Source organism: Eremothecium cymbalariae, chromosome 4, assembly GCF_000235365.1.
Source record: "Eremothecium cymbalariae DBVPG#7215 chromosome 4, complete sequence".
Taxonomy (NCBI): domain Eukaryota; kingdom Fungi; phylum Ascomycota; class Saccharomycetes; order Saccharomycetales; family Saccharomycetaceae; genus Eremothecium; species Eremothecium cymbalariae.
In genome coordinates, this window is record NC_016452.1 from 1,194,935 (window position 1) to 1,212,358 (window position 17,424).

Consider the following 17,424-nt stretch of genomic DNA (forward strand, 5'->3'; position numbering starts at 1 on the left):
TCTAAGGAACTGGCTAATATTAGACCATACTTCTTTATTCTTTATATTATATTAAAACTCTATTACAAGGAACAGCATGCCTATCTTTCAACGAAGTGAAAGGAAAATGGAGCTTCCAATGTATGTTATTCTCGATCTCGGAAAGATATAAGGCCATGGGTCAATCAAATCAGCGATCTCAAGTTTATTATTTGTTTGATACAATATATACTAACGTTCCACTCAGCCCTCAGAATAGTCGATATCATCCGAAGGTTAAGGGCAAATTTAATTTTAGACTAAGCTATAAGCTGAAGAATGTTATCGTGTCCCTACTGACAATTGCATGCATTTTTTTCCTTATAAAACAAACTATGGATAGAAATGGCAGCACACCGAGATCTTATGCTGGTTTGTTAAGTATATCAGATTCATACGATACTGCTGTGTTGGAAGAATCGGAATATTATAACTTTGAGTATAGGCCACTGGATCTGGATACGGTTCGTCGATATGATGATGGTTTCAAACATATTCTTATCGATCAAGATGGGACGTTGAATTCCAATCAAGAGGAGGGTTTTGAGGAGCATCTAGACATGCTGTTGTCTACTACTGTGGAAACGTATGATCTATCGAAGTATGCTGGCACGGCTAATGGTGCTGAAAATCGGGAACATGTGTTGATTTGTGTGCCATTGAGAAATGCGGAGAACGTGTTACCTTTGATGTTTAGACATCTCATGAATCTAACGTATCCACATGAATTGATCGATTTGGCATTTCTGGTAAGTGACTGCTCCAAAGACGACCACACAATGGATAGCTTAATTAGTTATGCTGAGGAGTTGCAAAAAGGCACATTATCCAAATCTCTCAAATTACAAGACGCATATAAAATGCATAAAAAATCGAAGAGCAAAAATAAGGAGGGTGATTTGCACTTAAAATACATGAATAAGGATTATTTAAATATGGTTGAAAATGCATTAAAAGAACCCTTCCATAAAAATTACGATAAACCTTTCCGTTCCGTTCAGATATTTCAGAAGGATTTTGGTCAGATCATAGGCCAAGGCTTTAGTGACAGGCATCATGTTAAAGTACAAGGTACAAGACGTAAGCTGATGGGTAAGGCCAGAAATTGGCTAACAGCTAATGCGCTTAAACCTTACCATTCGTGGGTCTATTGGAGAGATGCTGATGTAGAATTGTGCCCAGGTTCTGTAATAGAAGACTTAATGTCGGTTGGGTATGACGTTATCGTACCAAACGTCTGGAGGCCATTGCCGGAGTTCTTAGGCAGCGAGCAAGAATATGACCTAAATTCATGGATTGAATCTGATAATGCATTAAATTTAGCAAAGACATTGGATGAAGATGACGTTATTGTTGAGGGATATGCAGAGTATGCGACATGGAGATTCCATTTAGCAAATAATAGAGATCCTCAGGGTAACACTATGGATGTCCTTGATTTGGATGGTGTTGGTGGTGTTTCTATTTTAGCAAAAGCAAAATTGTTCAGAAACGGCGTTCATTTTGCAGCATTTGCATTCGAAAACCATGCAGAGACCGAAGCTTTTGGTAAGATGGCCAAAAAAATGGGCTACAGAGTTGGAGGGCTATCACATTATACACTATGGCATATCTATGAACCAAGCAACGACGATTTGATGGAGATAGCTAGAAAGGAGAGAAGTAGCAGAAGATCATGATCGTGGTTTGGGTGTGCCTTTTTACGTATTGTTGATATTCTTTCTCACTGTTTACTGTTATTTCTTCGTACAGATAGAAAATGGTTCTCCTTTTACTTTTATATAGTGGTGCTCTTATTTGAAAACGTAATATACTATATATACTAACTTATATGTAGAACAATATTTTATATAGAACTTGACAATGTTTATTATTAAGCGTGAATCGAGAATATAGTCTGTGATACACAGAACGGTAAACAGTTAGTTATATATCAACTATTATCGATCAAGTACCTATTACCTAACGTAATCAATTGACTTTATGAAAGAGCTACGCAAAAGAAATCCAGCCTTTTGGTAGTTTTGCTTATATAACGGTTTATGATACAAAAACTTGGCAAAAGATCAGGTAAAGATGGACCATAATACTAATTAGGAGGGAATCTTGCCGTGTAATAGGATCTGAAGAATTGAAGTGAAGCATATTACTGAGGCCATTTTTAAAGCCATAACGAGAAGTAGATGACCAAATAGTATAAATAATTATGCAGTTTGAGTGGGAATGTTCCCTCAGACTTCGAGGTAGAATGGCTAGACGATATCGTAGTAGAAGAAAGGGGTGTAGCTTCAAGGGTATTCGTACTAATGTTGGAATTTTGCACCAAATTGACATTAGAATTTTTTAAGGCAAATCCAACTTGTTGATTATCCATGTCAAAAACAGTATAAAAGTTTTTAATAAAGACGTCTCCCAGTATCCAAGATGAATGGATCGCCTGACCCTCTATATTTGAAACACAATAGCCGTAATATTTGGAACCTTCTTGGTAGGGTTCTCCCAAATAGCTGCTAGCAGGGATTGTCCAGTTCTTGTTGCCAAGTTCAAAAGTGAGATCGACTGTGGAATTACAAAACACTGCAAAGTAGTTTCCATCAGTAATGGAACCTGGAAGGTAAGAGTGTATGTCTAGTGCGTCAACTTTCGGTAAGACTAAAAAGGTTGAGCCGCTGTCGATAATTCCAGATCTTTTCGAGCGTGATTGAGCACCGGTAAAGTTTTCAGGGTTTTGGAATGTGACTAGAGTTGAATTGCAAAAGATCCGGTCAATTGCAATAAGCCAATAATTATTAGGATTGACAACAAGTTCACTATAATAAATATCGCCTTTGTATAGTTCAGTGATTGGTTCTCCAATAGCAAATAACCCACTATTGGCATTCAAAGTCGTATTCTCAGATTCAATATGATCCAAATACAGCGTGAATTTCTGTGATCTGATAGATTTAGATCTGTATAAAACAGAGAGTGCCGGTTCGACAGTTCCTGGTGAGTTTGCTGGGAGACCTAGAATACCGCTAACTGGATAATTCTCAAACATTTGAGGAACAGAAGTGGCTACCCCAAATGCAAAGGTTTCCGATGTGTTCAAATTGTTTATAATAAAACTATCTTGGAAGATAGCTCCTGATGTGATTCCATATGGATAATCTAATCGAAATGTTGACCCATTTACTGTTTGCTTGCCACCAGTCGGGTACAATTTACGCCCTTCGCATGCCCGCAAACTACAACTGTCACCGTAAACCCAAGGAAAAGCAGATCCAGTGTCCAAAATCAGTGAATATTCTTCATCACTGATGGTCACATTGACTATATAAGCGTGCGAATTGGAATCCCTGGTTAGAATCGTTATAGCAGGACTAAGATGCACATATGTAGGATCCAACACATCATCTGCAGCCTGTTTGACAGCATCAGCTGAATCGTCCCCAAAAGAAAATTCCCGCCCAACTCTTACCGAAGGTACCTGCTCATTTGGAAACCAGAAATCTGCTGTTGCTACCTTTCCAACCTTTCCATTATGTAGAAACCGGCGCTCAGAGCTAGGAAAGAATGCCAACGACAATCGCAGAAATAGTATAACAGCTGTAAGAATAAAAAACATGAAACCAGTTAAATCCAACTATACGTACCTGACTATTCAACTAATAGTCCCACCCTCTACCATCTACCACAAAAAAGCTGTGCTGGAAAGTTACAGCGTTTACGACTTACCAAATCCAATAATATATTCGCGGGGAAACCTGCAGCCTCTGTCTAACCCGTTACCAACAAAAATCTGAAAGGCGAACATGAAAGAACACAAACAACAACGTTCATATATTCTATTGTATTATATACACACATCTAATGCATAAACTTTGTCAACATCTCTTGCAGTTCCAAAATCCTTGTCTTGTTGTATATTCGTCTCTTAAATCATCCTTCTACTTCTTAAATCTGGAATCTGAAAACTACATGGCTCCGCACTGATCTACTGCTACAAACAATAAAAACATTAATAATAAAACATCAACACTAAAATATCTTAAACTATATCACAATATTTTTATAAGCCACCTCACCAACACTAACCAAGAATACTATCAACTATTCACCAACTATCCATGTGTTGTGTTCCCCATTATAGCATAGTTCAGTAATGTAGCATCAGAGGTATGGCTAAATATATTCGGCCGAACCTAAGTACAGTAATCCGACAAACTTACACACAAAGATCACGTAAAATGGTCAAAAATGGGATAATAAGGATAGGAACAGGTTCCTCTGGAGGTGCTAAAACCCAATTAATATTCCAAAATACCTCTACGGTCATCCTTTCATTTAAAATTCTTATTTGTTTCTCTGCTGTTACTTTCGGCGAACATTTCTACTACGCTTGAAAGATCATATGCACAATGTCCGTTCGACGTTTCAAGAGCCAAACGTTTCGTGATGATGAGTATATGTGATATATATGCAATATATATGGGGGGTGTGTGATAGACAGTGGTGGAAAGGTGAATACAGTTTATGGTGGATGCAGTGAAGAGAGAGACATGGAGTGAAACGGTGGAAATGGGTAATATATGCAAGCAAGATTGTGATGATGGAATTTGCAAGGATTGATAAGGCTTGGTAAGGCTTGGCTGGAAGGAAGAAAAAAAATCGACTAGTTCTTTAATTATAAAATCTATACATGAACAAGAGCATATATATTGTGTGTGTTCGAAGTTGTTTTTTCACTCTTCAATGCTTGATGCAGTGAGCTTTATTTTATACAATGGAGAAAAAAATGTAACACACACCGTTTGGAGAGTTCTCTGTTTATCTGTCTAGATTTTTAGTAGTGGGATTCTCCTATAAGCTAAGGTTCGTTAGCGTTCACGTCATAGAATCCCAGTGGATCATGTACTGTAGTTGCACCGAGGATGTTGGTGGAGTACAGGAATGTGGAATGGTGTAGTTGTTCTAAATATTGACTCATGACGTCTTGTCCTGCGATGGGTTTAGAGAATTTGGCCTGCCGTCTCCTCCTCGTTCTGTTGCCGTTGTTGCTGCCCCCACAATTGTAGCTGTAGTTGTTGAATCCTCCCAATGCATTGTTATTATCATTAACGTGAGCGGAACCACGGCATAAACTTTTGTCATGAAAGTGCTGATTAATTGGAGAAGGCACCAGAGGCGGTATAGAATCTAGATAGGTGTTTGAGTTAACGAGTTCAAATGAACCCGCCAGATAATGCTGGCTGTGGCCACCGTACCCCCCTCCGACTCCGTCTTGGGCTCCGTTTTGGAGTCTTTTCCCTCCTTGGGATTTCCTCTTTGATTTACCATGATTGGAGTTGCCCTCTTTCCCTTTATTATGTTCGAGTGGAGGGGCCACAATGATGTCAATATCCGAGGATCCTGAAGTAGTATACCCAGTATCTTCTTCTACCGTTTCAGTCTTGCTTCTGTTTTTTTTGTTCGTCCTTTTGGAAATATCGTCACCATATTCATTAACATAGGCTGAAGATAATGAAATACCCAACCCTTCTGCGAGGGCATTATCATCATTTAAGCCCAATATTTCATCACAGACAGGCTCTTTAGAGGAAACTGGCACTTTTTCGGTCGAAGCATCGTCCTTTCTGGCGTCGTCAGAAGATGCTGAGCTGGTTCCCCTCTTTGATTGTTGCCTTTTATTTGGTTTAGTTGTACAATTTAGCTTTTTAATTTTTTTGAAAAACCTCGAATTTTTGTTGGCTGTAAGGTTCTTATTAACATTCCCACAGCGGTCTTTACCATAACCGATGATTAAATTTTTGTAACGACCATCAAATTGGGCATGGAATTTTTCTAAATTACGTTGCGACAGTGAATTACAATCTTCAACTAAACGGATTGCATGCGCGATATTCATGAAATTAACCCAGCAACAATGTCCATCATCCAAGTAATTAATTTGTTCTACTTGCCCATATTTGGTAAAATCCTGTCTCAATTGTTCTTCGGATGGTAGTTTGTATTTCCCATGGTACTCTTTGAATTCTGGGTTGTTGATATACTTTTCCTTGAAGGAATACTCAGGTAGAGAAACATAAACGTTCCGACTGGCGCCGATAGTAACAGCAAGAGCAATATTTTTGGGCAATTCGCCGCTTGGCTGTCCCCATCCAACTCTCAAAATATTACCATGTAATACAATTGGTTCCAATGATGCATTTGCATAAAACTGAATGGCAGCGGCGGCTTCGATAAACGTAACAAAGCAGATCCGCTTTGAATGAATCCATTTGATATTTTGAAGAATACCGCCGCGAACAACGTTACAAATATCCTCAGGTTTTGACCTGGGGTGAATATTGCCAATGTAAACAGTCCTATTATTTGAACCGCCCACCTGACCAGTTCCCGTTAAATATTGGCGCTGCAATGCTTGATTTATTGGCGCACCAGACATTGGATCCATGAAATAGGATGGCCCCGCACCGCCATTATCATTAGGATTATGAAGAGAGAGTGATTGAGATGTTCCCAAAACTTGACCTCCCATGGGGCCTGGCATGAGCGATGTATTTATATTTAATTCATTTGGTAACATCGAGGGGGTGTTCCCATCAGAAGAAGGGTCACTCAGTAGAAGAACACCTTGCATTGCATTGGATCCATTTGGTGTACCACCGTTTGGACCACCATCCATTTCCACCAACGATGTGGATGAAGTTAAGGTTTTTGATGGCCTTGATATAGTTACTGAGTGCAAATGATCATCGTGAGATTCAATCAGTGGGACTGGGTACTCTGACGGAATGACTTGTAAAGAAATAATGCCAAGTGCCAGATCTAAAGAATGGAATAATTCAACAAGATCCGAAGAGTTAGAAATTGGCAATGAAATGGAAGACACAGATGATGTTCTTGATTCCCGCTGTAAACCATTGGCAGCCGCTACTGCATCTTCATCTGAAAGATCAGAACTGTGCCCATTTACATTGACAAACTGGATTTTTGAGATTCCTAATTGTTTTTTTTGAGAAGCCTGCTGCAAATATTCTTCGACTTCTAATGCCATTGATATACAAATAAAATGTATCAATAAATACCTGTTGTTGAAATTTTGATTCTTCGGCGCTGCCGCATTTACCAAATCAATTCTTTCTATCACAAACCTATGTGAAAAGAATAACCAAGGAATCTTTTCGTGGATCAAATCTGAAGTTAGCTCCATGGATTGATCCTCAAACTCAATGCATAAAGACCTCGTGACACCTCTAGTCACCACGTTCATCTGCAATAGCCTGAACCAATTGGTTTCATCCTGGCAAACAAAGCTAACAGACAACTTGGTCGAATGTAACTTTGATTTGAACTCAGAAAACCGCTGCAACAAATTATTGTAAAAATCCAAACAGGTTGCTTTCGTCAAAAAACTTAGTAAAATAGAGTGGCTATCATCCAATAGATATATTGATTCAATGGGACCAAACTTGATAAAATTGGTCAAGAAATTATGAATATCAAAATTTTCCTGTCTTTCCAAGTTGCTAAATAGTAACGACCTAGTCATGTACTCATCTTTCCCCTTAGGCAGAATTTTGAAATTAACTTGATAAGGCTCACTATGGTTCAAACTAAAAGATTTGCGTCTTCTTGGCGGAATAGGTTTTAATATCGGTGGCTGAGGATAATATAAAAAAGACCTCGAATGATTACTGTGGCTGGATGCCGAAGGATGGAAGTGACCTTGGGGTCTCATCGGAGTTGACACGAAGGGAGACCCCATTAACATATGTGAAGGTAGCAATGAAGCCCCGTATGTAGGATCAAACGGCGTTTGGGGCACGGGAGGCATACTAGCTGCTGCCGACAAGGAGGAAGCCACATCGCCGGAAGGAAAAAAGCGCTGGTGGTGAATCTGCTGAGGCCGCGGTTGTTCGTCCTGATCCTGGTCCTGCTCTTGCTCCTGGTCCTGCTCTTGGCCATGCTTCTGGTCCTGATCTACAGCACCTAAACGCTGGTTGTTTGCCATATATGAATTGGACGATTTCCGGTGATTTTCTTGTTGTTGTTGCCCCAACTGTCGCATACACTCGTAATCCGTCTTACACAAGAGTTCTCCTGCTCAAATCCTGGAATACCAGTAGAATTCAGAGTCTATCGTAACCCTTTCGAACAGTCCTTATCGGGGGTATATTACTATACAGCCTTGTTCTTATTTTTTCGCTTTTCGTACAGCTGTGATCTTTTGTGAGTCTTTATTTAAAGAGCCAAACAGCCAAATCGCAATGTAAATACGCCGAAACGAGAGGAATGCAAAGTAACACTAGCTGAGTAATAGATCAAAAGTGTACTGATAGACAATTATCAAAGTGTTATCCTGGCCAATGGAGTCTTTGTACTTATATATTTGCTATTCCCTTATCTATTGTCGGTTGTTTATTGTAGTTAGCCAGATGCTCTGTGTAAAGAACAAAAATTGTGAATTAAATAAACTGCTGTTGACATTTTATGTTGTGGTGTCCTAAAAATAAAGACCAAAAAAAGACAACAAAACAACGTAAGAAAGCAACAACAAGACAAAAATCGCAGGCCGTCTTCGTGAAGGCAGCCAAATGATGTGCTTCGCATGCCACGGATATGCTAGAACCAAGTAGGCACTTACTTTTCTCCATGTAGGTTGTGGGTGAAAGGTGCTGAACTTTTGTCCTTTTTTAAGACTAGATCGCAAGCGGCCGCTGGCACAAAAAAAATCGGAAATAATATTCCGTACATTGGGTCACGTGACGGTGACATAAGTAGGGCGGATCCTGCGGGGTGGTGGCCAGCCCTTCCAAGAATAAAGCAGCGGGGTTGACACATCTATATGTCAGATAGTAGTGTGGGTCTGCATGTACGTGGGTCTGACAGGCATTGATGATTTTGTGGGTTAATGTTTGTTTAGGTAAAAGCGGGAACGGGATATGGAGTTTAAGACAGCAAGTAGAGACAGACAGGCAGATAGGTAAGGGAATTTTAGCAAACGATATGGGCAAACGGTGGGGGGTTTTATATACAGGCATACTTATGTACTAAAGATTGTTCAGGCAGTCTGGGTTCAAACTATTAAAGTAGACGGTATATTTTTTCTTCTGTGGAGAAGGACGTGGGGATGCAGGAGTGGTGGGGTGGGGTTCAGCCGCTGTTCTGCCACTTGAATAGGTCGTTTATGTTATCATCGAGCTGTTGTGACTGCTGCTGGGTATTGTTTTTGTGAATTTGGGGTTGGTCTGTAGAGGAAGCAGTGTTGTTCCAGTATCGCCTAGGTCCTCTTGGGGATCTGGTGTTTATGGTTAGCATCCCATCTTCTTGTAACAAGTCTGGGCTGAATGGGTATCTGGAGGGGTTTCCTGCCTGGGCAAATTGTTTTCTTGTTGAAAGTGGTAAAGGGTTCTGGACGAGCTTGATTGAGGCAGGATTCTGGTTTGGGCGTATGGAGGACGGCAGGCCTGCATCCGAGGGTGCAGTAGTTGTGCTTTTGGTGGTGCTCATTAGGGTCGGAATCATGTCAAGCTTGTTCACCGTGGTGAAGGATCTTGCTGTGTTTAGTTTTGGTTCAGAATCATCTTTGGGGTCTGAACCTAAAATTATCGCGTCATCATTGCCTGGTTTGGGTGACCATCCCAACAACGAAGCTAGACCCAAAGAGGCATCAACTACGAAGCCGTATCCTTGTTGCTGGTTTTTCTTTTCCGTTCTAATTTTGGACTGTTCGCAGATCCCTGGTTCGTCTTCAAGGGGATACCTTTGGTGGTCTGGATGCTGCTGCTGCTGTTGTTGCCGCTGCCGTTGAGGTTCGGGATGTGGTTGAAGATGAAGCTGTTGCCCTTGAGACTGCGATGGTTGGTATCGCCTGTGGTCTGTTGGTTTCTGTAGAGCGTTCTCGGTGTTACCATTGACGAAGAGTGAGGCTAATTGTGCAGAGGACATTCCACTGTAGTAATCCTTGAGGAAATCTCCATTACTGGGGACTTTAAACAACCCATCTTTGGACGATAAATTTGCAAGGCTTGGCCCACTGCCAATTCCAAACCCTATAGAGGACATGTTTAACAGCGAATTGTTGCTTGGCAACCCGTTATGCCCAGAAACATCAGTTAATCCTCCACCGATACCTGTAGTATGCATCGTATCTGCAAACATCGATGCATTGGTAACAACTTCACCGTTCAAGAAGGAAGTCAGGTCTGTGCTACTAAACGGTGTCGCATGAAGAACTGGATCCAGTTGAAAAGCTTCGGCAATAGCATTGGTTGCGGACATGCTAACAGGGATTTCAGATTCCATTTTTTGACCTGTTGGAACGTCACTTACAATGGTATTCGACCTTAGAGATTTACCTAACATTTCTGAGTCATCTTCATGAAGTGCAGACAGCGGACCATTCGAGGTTGGGATCTTTACACTAGGTTCTTCCATTTTTACTCTCTTATTCAGGGACATGTTAGTAGTAGTCGAACTACCAATCTCAGGCTTCCTTTTTGCCCCATTACCTTTGTTTTCTTTATAATGTAGTTGTTGCTGTTGTTGCTGTTGCTGCTGTTGCTGTTGCTGCTGTCTTTGGTGCTGGATAGCAGCAGAAGTAATCACAGATGCGTGCATGCCAACAGAATGGTCAATTAACTTGTTGTAATAACTAATCTTTTTTTGTAATAACTTCTCCTCTTTCTCTGGTTTTGTATTTGGTGGTTGTAAAATTAAGTTGATTGCCATATCAAACAGTTTGAGACTATGCCATGATATTGTCCCAGGGATACCTAGTTTCCTGTCTACTTCTAATTCCTTGATCAAATTCAACAGTAAAGATTTGTTGTCCTGGAACAGAGCACCTCCTTTGGTATATTCAAGCGATCCACGGGCGCTAAACAGGCCGAATCGAGTTTTTGCACGGGATATATTGATTGGCAGAGGAAGATATGCCGTCCGCATTGAGGTCAACACATTTAAAAATGTGTTAGTTGCCTGCTGTAATAGAATGTAAGAGGATGAAGATCTGTCCGCCTGCCTACTGATTGCAGGATCGTTTTTCTCCTGTACAGAAGTGTCAACAGGGGGTTTCCCTGCCACTACTGGAATATGTATCATACTTTTCGCCAAAAAATACAATGTCATGAATATAAAATTCTCCTTGTTGAATTTACTATTATCGTTGTTCAAGTATTCATGTTTCAATTGGTTAAATTCATCCATGTTTATAGTACCATTAACATCTAGCTGGAACCTCAAACCATCCGGCAATCCATGTCTCCAGTTGTCGAGGGCATTCTCATGAACCAGAGCAACTTCTTTAGTGATTGAAATTGTCATGCCCCTTTTAAAAATGGAGTCAAGAACGTTGCCTAGTACTTTTGAGAATCGTATGACAGACAATGAAAACGGCGACATCTTGCCCTCTAAAGATATCATCTGACCAGCTAGGTTTACTTGTCTATCACTATCCGAAGAAACCGGCAACGCGCATTCAATTTCATGATCTTTAAGCAGACGAGGAACCCCCAATTGTAATGAGGCAAAAACATCTAAATAATATACTCCCCAAAATAGAACACGTCTTTCACCTTGTTGGATCCTGCTGACAGTACATCCGTCTCCACCAAGAACAGCACTAGGGCAACGATGAAGTCTAAGCTGCTGTGCAAAAGAAACAACCTTACCTCTGAGTTCATATATGTTAGAGATATCTCCAACATTCAGAAAATAAAAAAGCAGTAGCGACAAAAGTTGTAGAGATTGTATAGATGTGGAATTAGAGCCAAAGTAGGGATTCGTTATTATGTGAGATAGCGCTCGATCGTAGTAAGTCATTAGAATGTTTAGTTTGTGTCTGCGGCCCAAGTTTTCACGTTTTACCTTTGTCATTAACCCCATCTGGACAACGGTAACAAGCAGGCATGCAAAGATCTTGTAAGATATGGACTTGTGACGTTTAGCGAATATTGTATCACCTGAAGTGAAGAATTCTGGGGTGGAGACATTTTCTTTAAACTTTTGCCAATAGTTGTCAAATTCAGACTTGTCAAAAATAGGAATAAGACTATACCATTCATCAAAGAATAGATGAATCATTTCATCACATTCTTGGAACGAAAGACCTGATGGGTATGCAGTAGATTTCCTCGAGCCACCGACTTTAGTGGTCGCTATATCAATCTCACTATTAGTGGTATTAGTGGTCGCCGTCGCGGTGCCATCGTCATCTGCATTACGTGCACCGGTAGTATTGACAGCAGCAGTAGTTTCAGCAGCATTAGTTGTGGAGGTAGATACTGCAGTAGTATTCGCGCTAGTGTTATCCGCTACAGCGCGGGTTGTGACCCCGCAGCCAGGTTCTTCATTATTATTCTCCGCGCTCGTAGCGCTGGGGAAGCTGAAACGTAATCCCTTTGATAAGAAAGAATCTACATCATCAATTTCCCAGAGGCTTTTTGATCTTAGTAATTCTAACTCCGGAGAGGTCTGGTAGGGTACAATTTCCTTTAGTGAAGCTAGAACAGAGGCTGTGTAAAGGCATTGCTTCGAGGTAAACCCGTGAACTTGGCCGATACGGGCTAATAGTTGTGGTACGAACAAAATTTCTTCAGTTGTGCGGGGTATGGACATGGCCACAAGGGTAGCTAATTGCGAGCTCTGTTCATGGTTAGCCATAGTACTTAAAGCCTTCACTGCAGACAGACCTGGGGCCTGATCTTGCTCAAACGAAATAGAAGTAGGATCATTGAGGTTCGCCAATGAGTATGCAGTAACACCAGGAGGCGCTGACGGAATAGCTGTAGATGCCACTGGTATATTTGGTAGAGTTCGAGGTTGAAGATGTTCTTTTTGGAATTCGGCAGGGTTATCGGAATCTGCAACATGTGAAGACGCAGTTGATTGTGAACGCTGCTGTAGCTTATATGAATCTGGTTGTATTGGAAAGGCTTCACTTTTGTTTGCTGAACCCGGAAGCAGCAGCTGTTGCTGCCCTGAGGTCTTCTTATTCAGTAAGTAAAGGTTTGTGGAGCTCACACGAAGGGTTCCACCGTCTGACTTGGAAAGCTGCTGGAGAATTCTATCCTCTTCAGGAGTCGTGCTGTCTGAGCCAGCACATTTTTTGTTTTGATGAGCCAGCCCCGCTGTTGATCCGGCAGTGGCTATACTTCCTACCGTACTAGAGGCACTTTCATTGACTGCTCCATTAACGCTGCTCCTGTTACCAACAGTAGTACCAGCAGTAACAGGGCCTCCAACACCGACACCAACACTTCCTGCACTATACTTGGAAACCAATCGCAGCTGTTCCTCCTTGAGATCGCACAGCGCTACCAGTCTTCTATTCTCCGCTTCTAGCTCCCGTACTCTCTCCTCAAGTGTCTCCGTGTAGCCTCTAGGGAACGCCCGCCGTGATAGCTTATCGCTGATCTTACACTCAAAACCCACCGCTGCACATTGCGAACACTGAGGCCTTTTTCCATCACATCTTGTCTTCTTGGACCGACAGCGATCACAAGCCTGCGCAACCCTATAACTCATCGGGGTCATACTAGACAACGGTGTCGACCCTGGCGTAGCAGAAGCCTGCACCATTGTCGGCGATAATGCGCCACGAACCTGCCCTAACTGCTGCCCTAGCTGCTGCACCAGCTGCTGCTTCTGCTGCCCCTGTTGTGATGACTGAGAGCCCCCATGAGCTTCATCCTGCAACGCTCCAACATCAACACTAATTGGCGACTCAGATAACGAAGACGGCTGACTCCCACTAACCATCCTGGTATTATTTCCCTGCGATCCATGGCCTCCACGAATATGCCCACCCAACGCCTGAGAACCCAAAGTACGTATAATCCGAGGGCCATATGTATCTTTATCCTTCTTTCCAATATTCCCTGACATATCTTATCTTCATAAAAAACCCGTTTCCTGCTCTATCTAAACCTTCGTCCTTTTATCCTTTACTTATAAAGTTCTTTCCCTACCCCGTTATCGGTTTCAACTCTTCTCTATTCGTTACTCCTTCACAAACCTGGCTGATTTAACAATTATAACAAAAAAAAAATTCTAATCCTAATAATGATAATCCTGACAGAAAAAGACTAACAAAGCAGAGAAAATCTAAAAGTTACCGTCAAAAACTTCACAAATTTTACTTCAAAAGATAACAACACTAACCCTCCTATCGTACGGAGATCCTTTATCCGAATACCTTGTGCTTAATCGTTATCAACAAAAAACCTAAATTTTTTTTCGGTTTTTCTCTTGGGTAATAGTTCCTCACAAAGCCTTGCTTCTTTTCCTTTTTATTTTCGTACTTCAGTCTAGTATAGTCTAGTACACCAGTATGTATTAACACTCTCTCACCTTCTCCTTATTAATATATTTCCTCTTTTAAGCCTTGTTTGTTTTGTTTTGTTTTGTTTTGTTTGTTTTGCTTGTTATGAACCTAACTAACCTTCAGGGGATTCCAAAAGAAGAGCCTTGCAGGTTGAATTTTTTTCAAGCGAAAATAGCGTTACCCGGCTGTAAAAGGTCCCGTACCTTCCCCTTTATCTCGAACGCTGTTACGAGGAAAATCGTCGATACTTTTGGCGGTTACCCGGGATACGTAAAGTTTGGCCCACGCAAACAGCGCCCGCGGGGGCTAGGCAGGGGACGAAAGAAATGGGCAGAGAGACCGGCCGGCGCGCCGGTCTCTCTTCCTCTCACCAGCCACTTTGCAGAGGCGGGCGGCCCACAACGTCCCCTAACTTCCCGTCTTTGTGGCACCCCCTTGGCGGCAACAAGGAAGATCAGATAAACAGCAAACCGCAATAGCAATGTTTGGATCGTTCTTTGCAGTGATTAAGCTATACTTGGTGCTTCTTGCAGTGTACTGTGGGTCGTACAAACACTTGGAAACGCATAACAGCAAGGTTTATGAATATCTTGTGGGAAGCCATGGAAATTACACGTCGGTAACGCTAATTATAGCGCATCCGGATGACGAAGTGATGTTCTTTGCCCCCACCCTTCTTCAGCTAGATGCGCGGATGGCGCAGAGTGTACCGTTTCGAGTTGTGTGTTTGACTGATGGAGACGCGGATGGGTTAGGTGAGGTGCGCCGCAGGGAGTTGCACAAGGCGCTGCGGTTGTTGGTGTTGGAGCGGGATGTAGAGATTCAGATGGGGGGGTTTAAAGATGGGATGGACGAGGAGTGGAAGATGGAGGTTGTGAGGGAGGAGTTAGCGCAGGTTGTGACTGATAGGCGGCCGTTGGTGTTGACTTTTGACGAGCGGGGTGTATCTGGGCATAGGAATCATATTGCTTGTGCGCACGCGGCCGCGAAGTTGGGCCATCACACGTTGCATCTAGACAGTGGGCATAATCTGATACGTAAGTACTCGTTCTTTTTCGTAGACCTATTCCGGTTGTTGTTCGGATATCCGATGCCAACAGTATTTTTGAGTACGTTTTCGCAATACCTCCATTCGCTGGTGACGATGTTGGTCGCACACAAGTCTCAGATGGTGTGGTTTCGTTGGGGCTGGTGGACTGCTAGTAGATATGTGTATGCGAATGAATTTTGAAGTTTGCTTGCTGTCTATGTAAATACATTTGGTTATTTAATTAAATAGAGGTTTATAGAAAAGGAAACCTTGCATGCGATGCATTTTTGTTTAAATTTTCCATTGTTACCACAGCTGCACTCCTGTTAAACTGAAGTCATCGTCATCGTCATCTTGAAGTTTGAGCTGTTTGTTTCTGGCTGATGAGCGTCTTTTTTCCTGGCGGATAGTGTATTTGTTCCAGTGCCGCTGGAATGTGTCTTGAAGCTCTTTTTCGTTCTCTTCATTAAATCTCCATTGTTCGATAAATTGAGTACAGGCGTCTCTTTTACCTCGAGCGGAAAGTTCTCTGATCACAAATTTTTGGTATTTGCGCACTACTGTTAGATTATGTTTAGCGGCAGCAGACTTGGCGTACACAGCACTCATATAATCTGGGAACATAGCCATAGCATCCTTATAATTGGACGTCTGTTTCAAAATTTCGTACCTGCAGCTTGCCAGATACGAGCTGTACGGTACGGATTCACCACGACTCTTATACCAGCTTAACATACGCAACCAGCAGGCCTTCTGTAAACTGCCCAATGGGTCGAGCTTTCTATCAAACATCACTCTGGTCCAGAGGAAAAGCTTTTCCCAAAATTCGGTGCGCAAATCCATCTGTGGATATTTATTAAGAAATGCATCAACTAACCTCACCGCCTTTTCTAGGTCATTACGGTATGAAAACGATGTAACAATAGCTATTAGGACTTCAGAACCCGGGTATGTTCCTGAGGATATATCAACAGGTACCTCTTTTTCAACTTTCTTAGGATGGTCAACGATGCCCCATGCACGTTCCATAAATCCTTCGAATAGGTCCATACGATTATAATGGCATAAAGAATATAGTATCTTAGCATCTAATTCGCTGCTGCGCAGATGTTTCCAGTCGTCATTTTCCAACAATTTTTGGAGCACGTCATACATGATACCTTCTGGCAAAGAGTTGTAGACAACATACTTTGGTCTTCTGCTACCTCTCACCAATTTATCGTAGCATGCTGATTGGACTTTTGGAGTCGGCCAAAGAGATGCCAAGGAACCAAGATACAGCTGGAAGTAGGTTACCAGAGTTTGATGGTCCCGTGGTAGTTGTTCACTTCCTGTTTGGCGCAATATCTGCTGCAAAACTTTACGAGCTAGCTTTAGTTTGTTTTCGTTAAGAAACCAATTAGAAAACTTATTCAGATCATGCAATTCCATTGGTGTGAATCTTGTCTTCTTCTCACGCTCCAAGATAGCCATATAAAATTGGTACAACTTGTTAGCAAGCGGAACAACCATATTTTCAGGAATAGCCTCTTTCAAAGAAAAAGATGAGCCCGAAGTTGGTAGTAGTCTGTTAAAGAAGATAGAAAACTCTTCTGATGACATCTCTTGACAGGCAGGCAGACCTCCTGGGTGCACATCGCCACTAAGCTTTGTATCATCCAAAAAGCTTCGCAGCATTTGATATTTATCATTCTCATATAAATACGATTTGCTCAAAGTGTTCTTTAATGCCTTCCTCTCCACACGAACTGGGTCATACTGCTTATGGAACACCATCGCTCTAGCTTGTAATGTATCTGAGGATATGCCATTTGCAACATTAGCATCTAAGTTTGAGGTAGAACTATTGACTCGCTTTATTATCCGCACAAATTGACGACCATAAGACATTAAAGATATATAATAAGGGTATTCTTGAGCCTGAAGTTCCTGCCATCTGCTGCAAATTGATCAACCAAACCAGTAGTAATCTTGATTCTCTTAATCTTGGACGGAAAAAAAATCAACTATCGTTAGAGACGAAAATCGCTTAGCATGGTGGACGACCTTTCTGCTCTTTAACAAC

General features: G+C 41.8%; 6 protein-coding genes across 6 annotated transcripts; 2 read left to right on the forward strand and 4 right to left on the reverse strand.

Annotated features, from left to right (window-relative positions):
* Nucleotides 1–122: 122 nt before the first annotated feature.
* On the forward strand, nucleotides 123–1,697 carry VAN1 (Van1p; the record flags this gene model as incomplete). Its single annotated transcript, XM_003646411.1, has 1 exon — nucleotides 123–1,697. The coding sequence occupies one exon, from the start codon at nucleotides 123–125 to the stop codon at nucleotides 1,695–1,697; it is 1,575 nt and encodes a 524-aa protein (XP_003646459.1).
* Nucleotides 1,698–2,179: 482 nt separating this feature from the next.
* Ecym_4614 (pepsin-like aspartic protease) lies at nucleotides 2,180–3,625 on the reverse strand (the record flags this gene model as incomplete). The annotated part of the gene is made up of 1 exon (XM_003646412.1): nucleotides 2,180–3,625. One exon carries the CDS (start codon nucleotides 3,623–3,625, stop codon nucleotides 2,180–2,182), a length of 1,446 nt encoding a protein of 481 aa, XP_003646460.1.
* A 1,242-nt stretch (nucleotides 3,626–4,867) lies between these two features.
* On the reverse strand, nucleotides 4,868–8,071 carry NAB6 (Nab6p; the record flags this gene model as incomplete). The annotated part of the gene is made up of 1 exon (XM_003646413.1): nucleotides 4,868–8,071. The coding sequence occupies one exon, from the start codon at nucleotides 8,069–8,071 to the stop codon at nucleotides 4,868–4,870; it is 3,204 nt and encodes a 1,067-aa protein (XP_003646461.1).
* Nucleotides 8,072–9,156: 1,085 nt separating this feature from the next.
* Nucleotides 9,157–13,890, reverse strand: CAT8 (DNA-binding transcription factor CAT8; the record flags this gene model as incomplete). Its single annotated transcript, XM_003646414.1, has 1 exon — nucleotides 9,157–13,890. The coding sequence occupies one exon, from the start codon at nucleotides 13,888–13,890 to the stop codon at nucleotides 9,157–9,159; it is 4,734 nt and encodes a 1,577-aa protein (XP_003646462.1).
* Nucleotides 13,891–14,810: 920 nt separating this feature from the next.
* On the forward strand, nucleotides 14,811–15,560 carry GPI12 (N-acetylglucosaminylphosphatidylinositol deacetylase; the record flags this gene model as incomplete). The annotated part of the gene is made up of 1 exon (XM_003646415.1): nucleotides 14,811–15,560. One exon carries the CDS (start codon nucleotides 14,811–14,813, stop codon nucleotides 15,558–15,560), a length of 750 nt encoding a protein of 249 aa, XP_003646463.1.
* A 105-nt stretch (nucleotides 15,561–15,665) lies between these two features.
* Nucleotides 15,666–17,249, reverse strand: AEP2 (Aep2p; the record flags this gene model as incomplete). Its single annotated transcript, XM_003646416.1, has 1 exon — nucleotides 15,666–17,249. One exon carries the CDS (start codon nucleotides 17,247–17,249, stop codon nucleotides 15,666–15,668), a length of 1,584 nt encoding a protein of 527 aa, XP_003646464.1.
* Nucleotides 17,250–17,424: the final 175 nt, after the last annotated feature.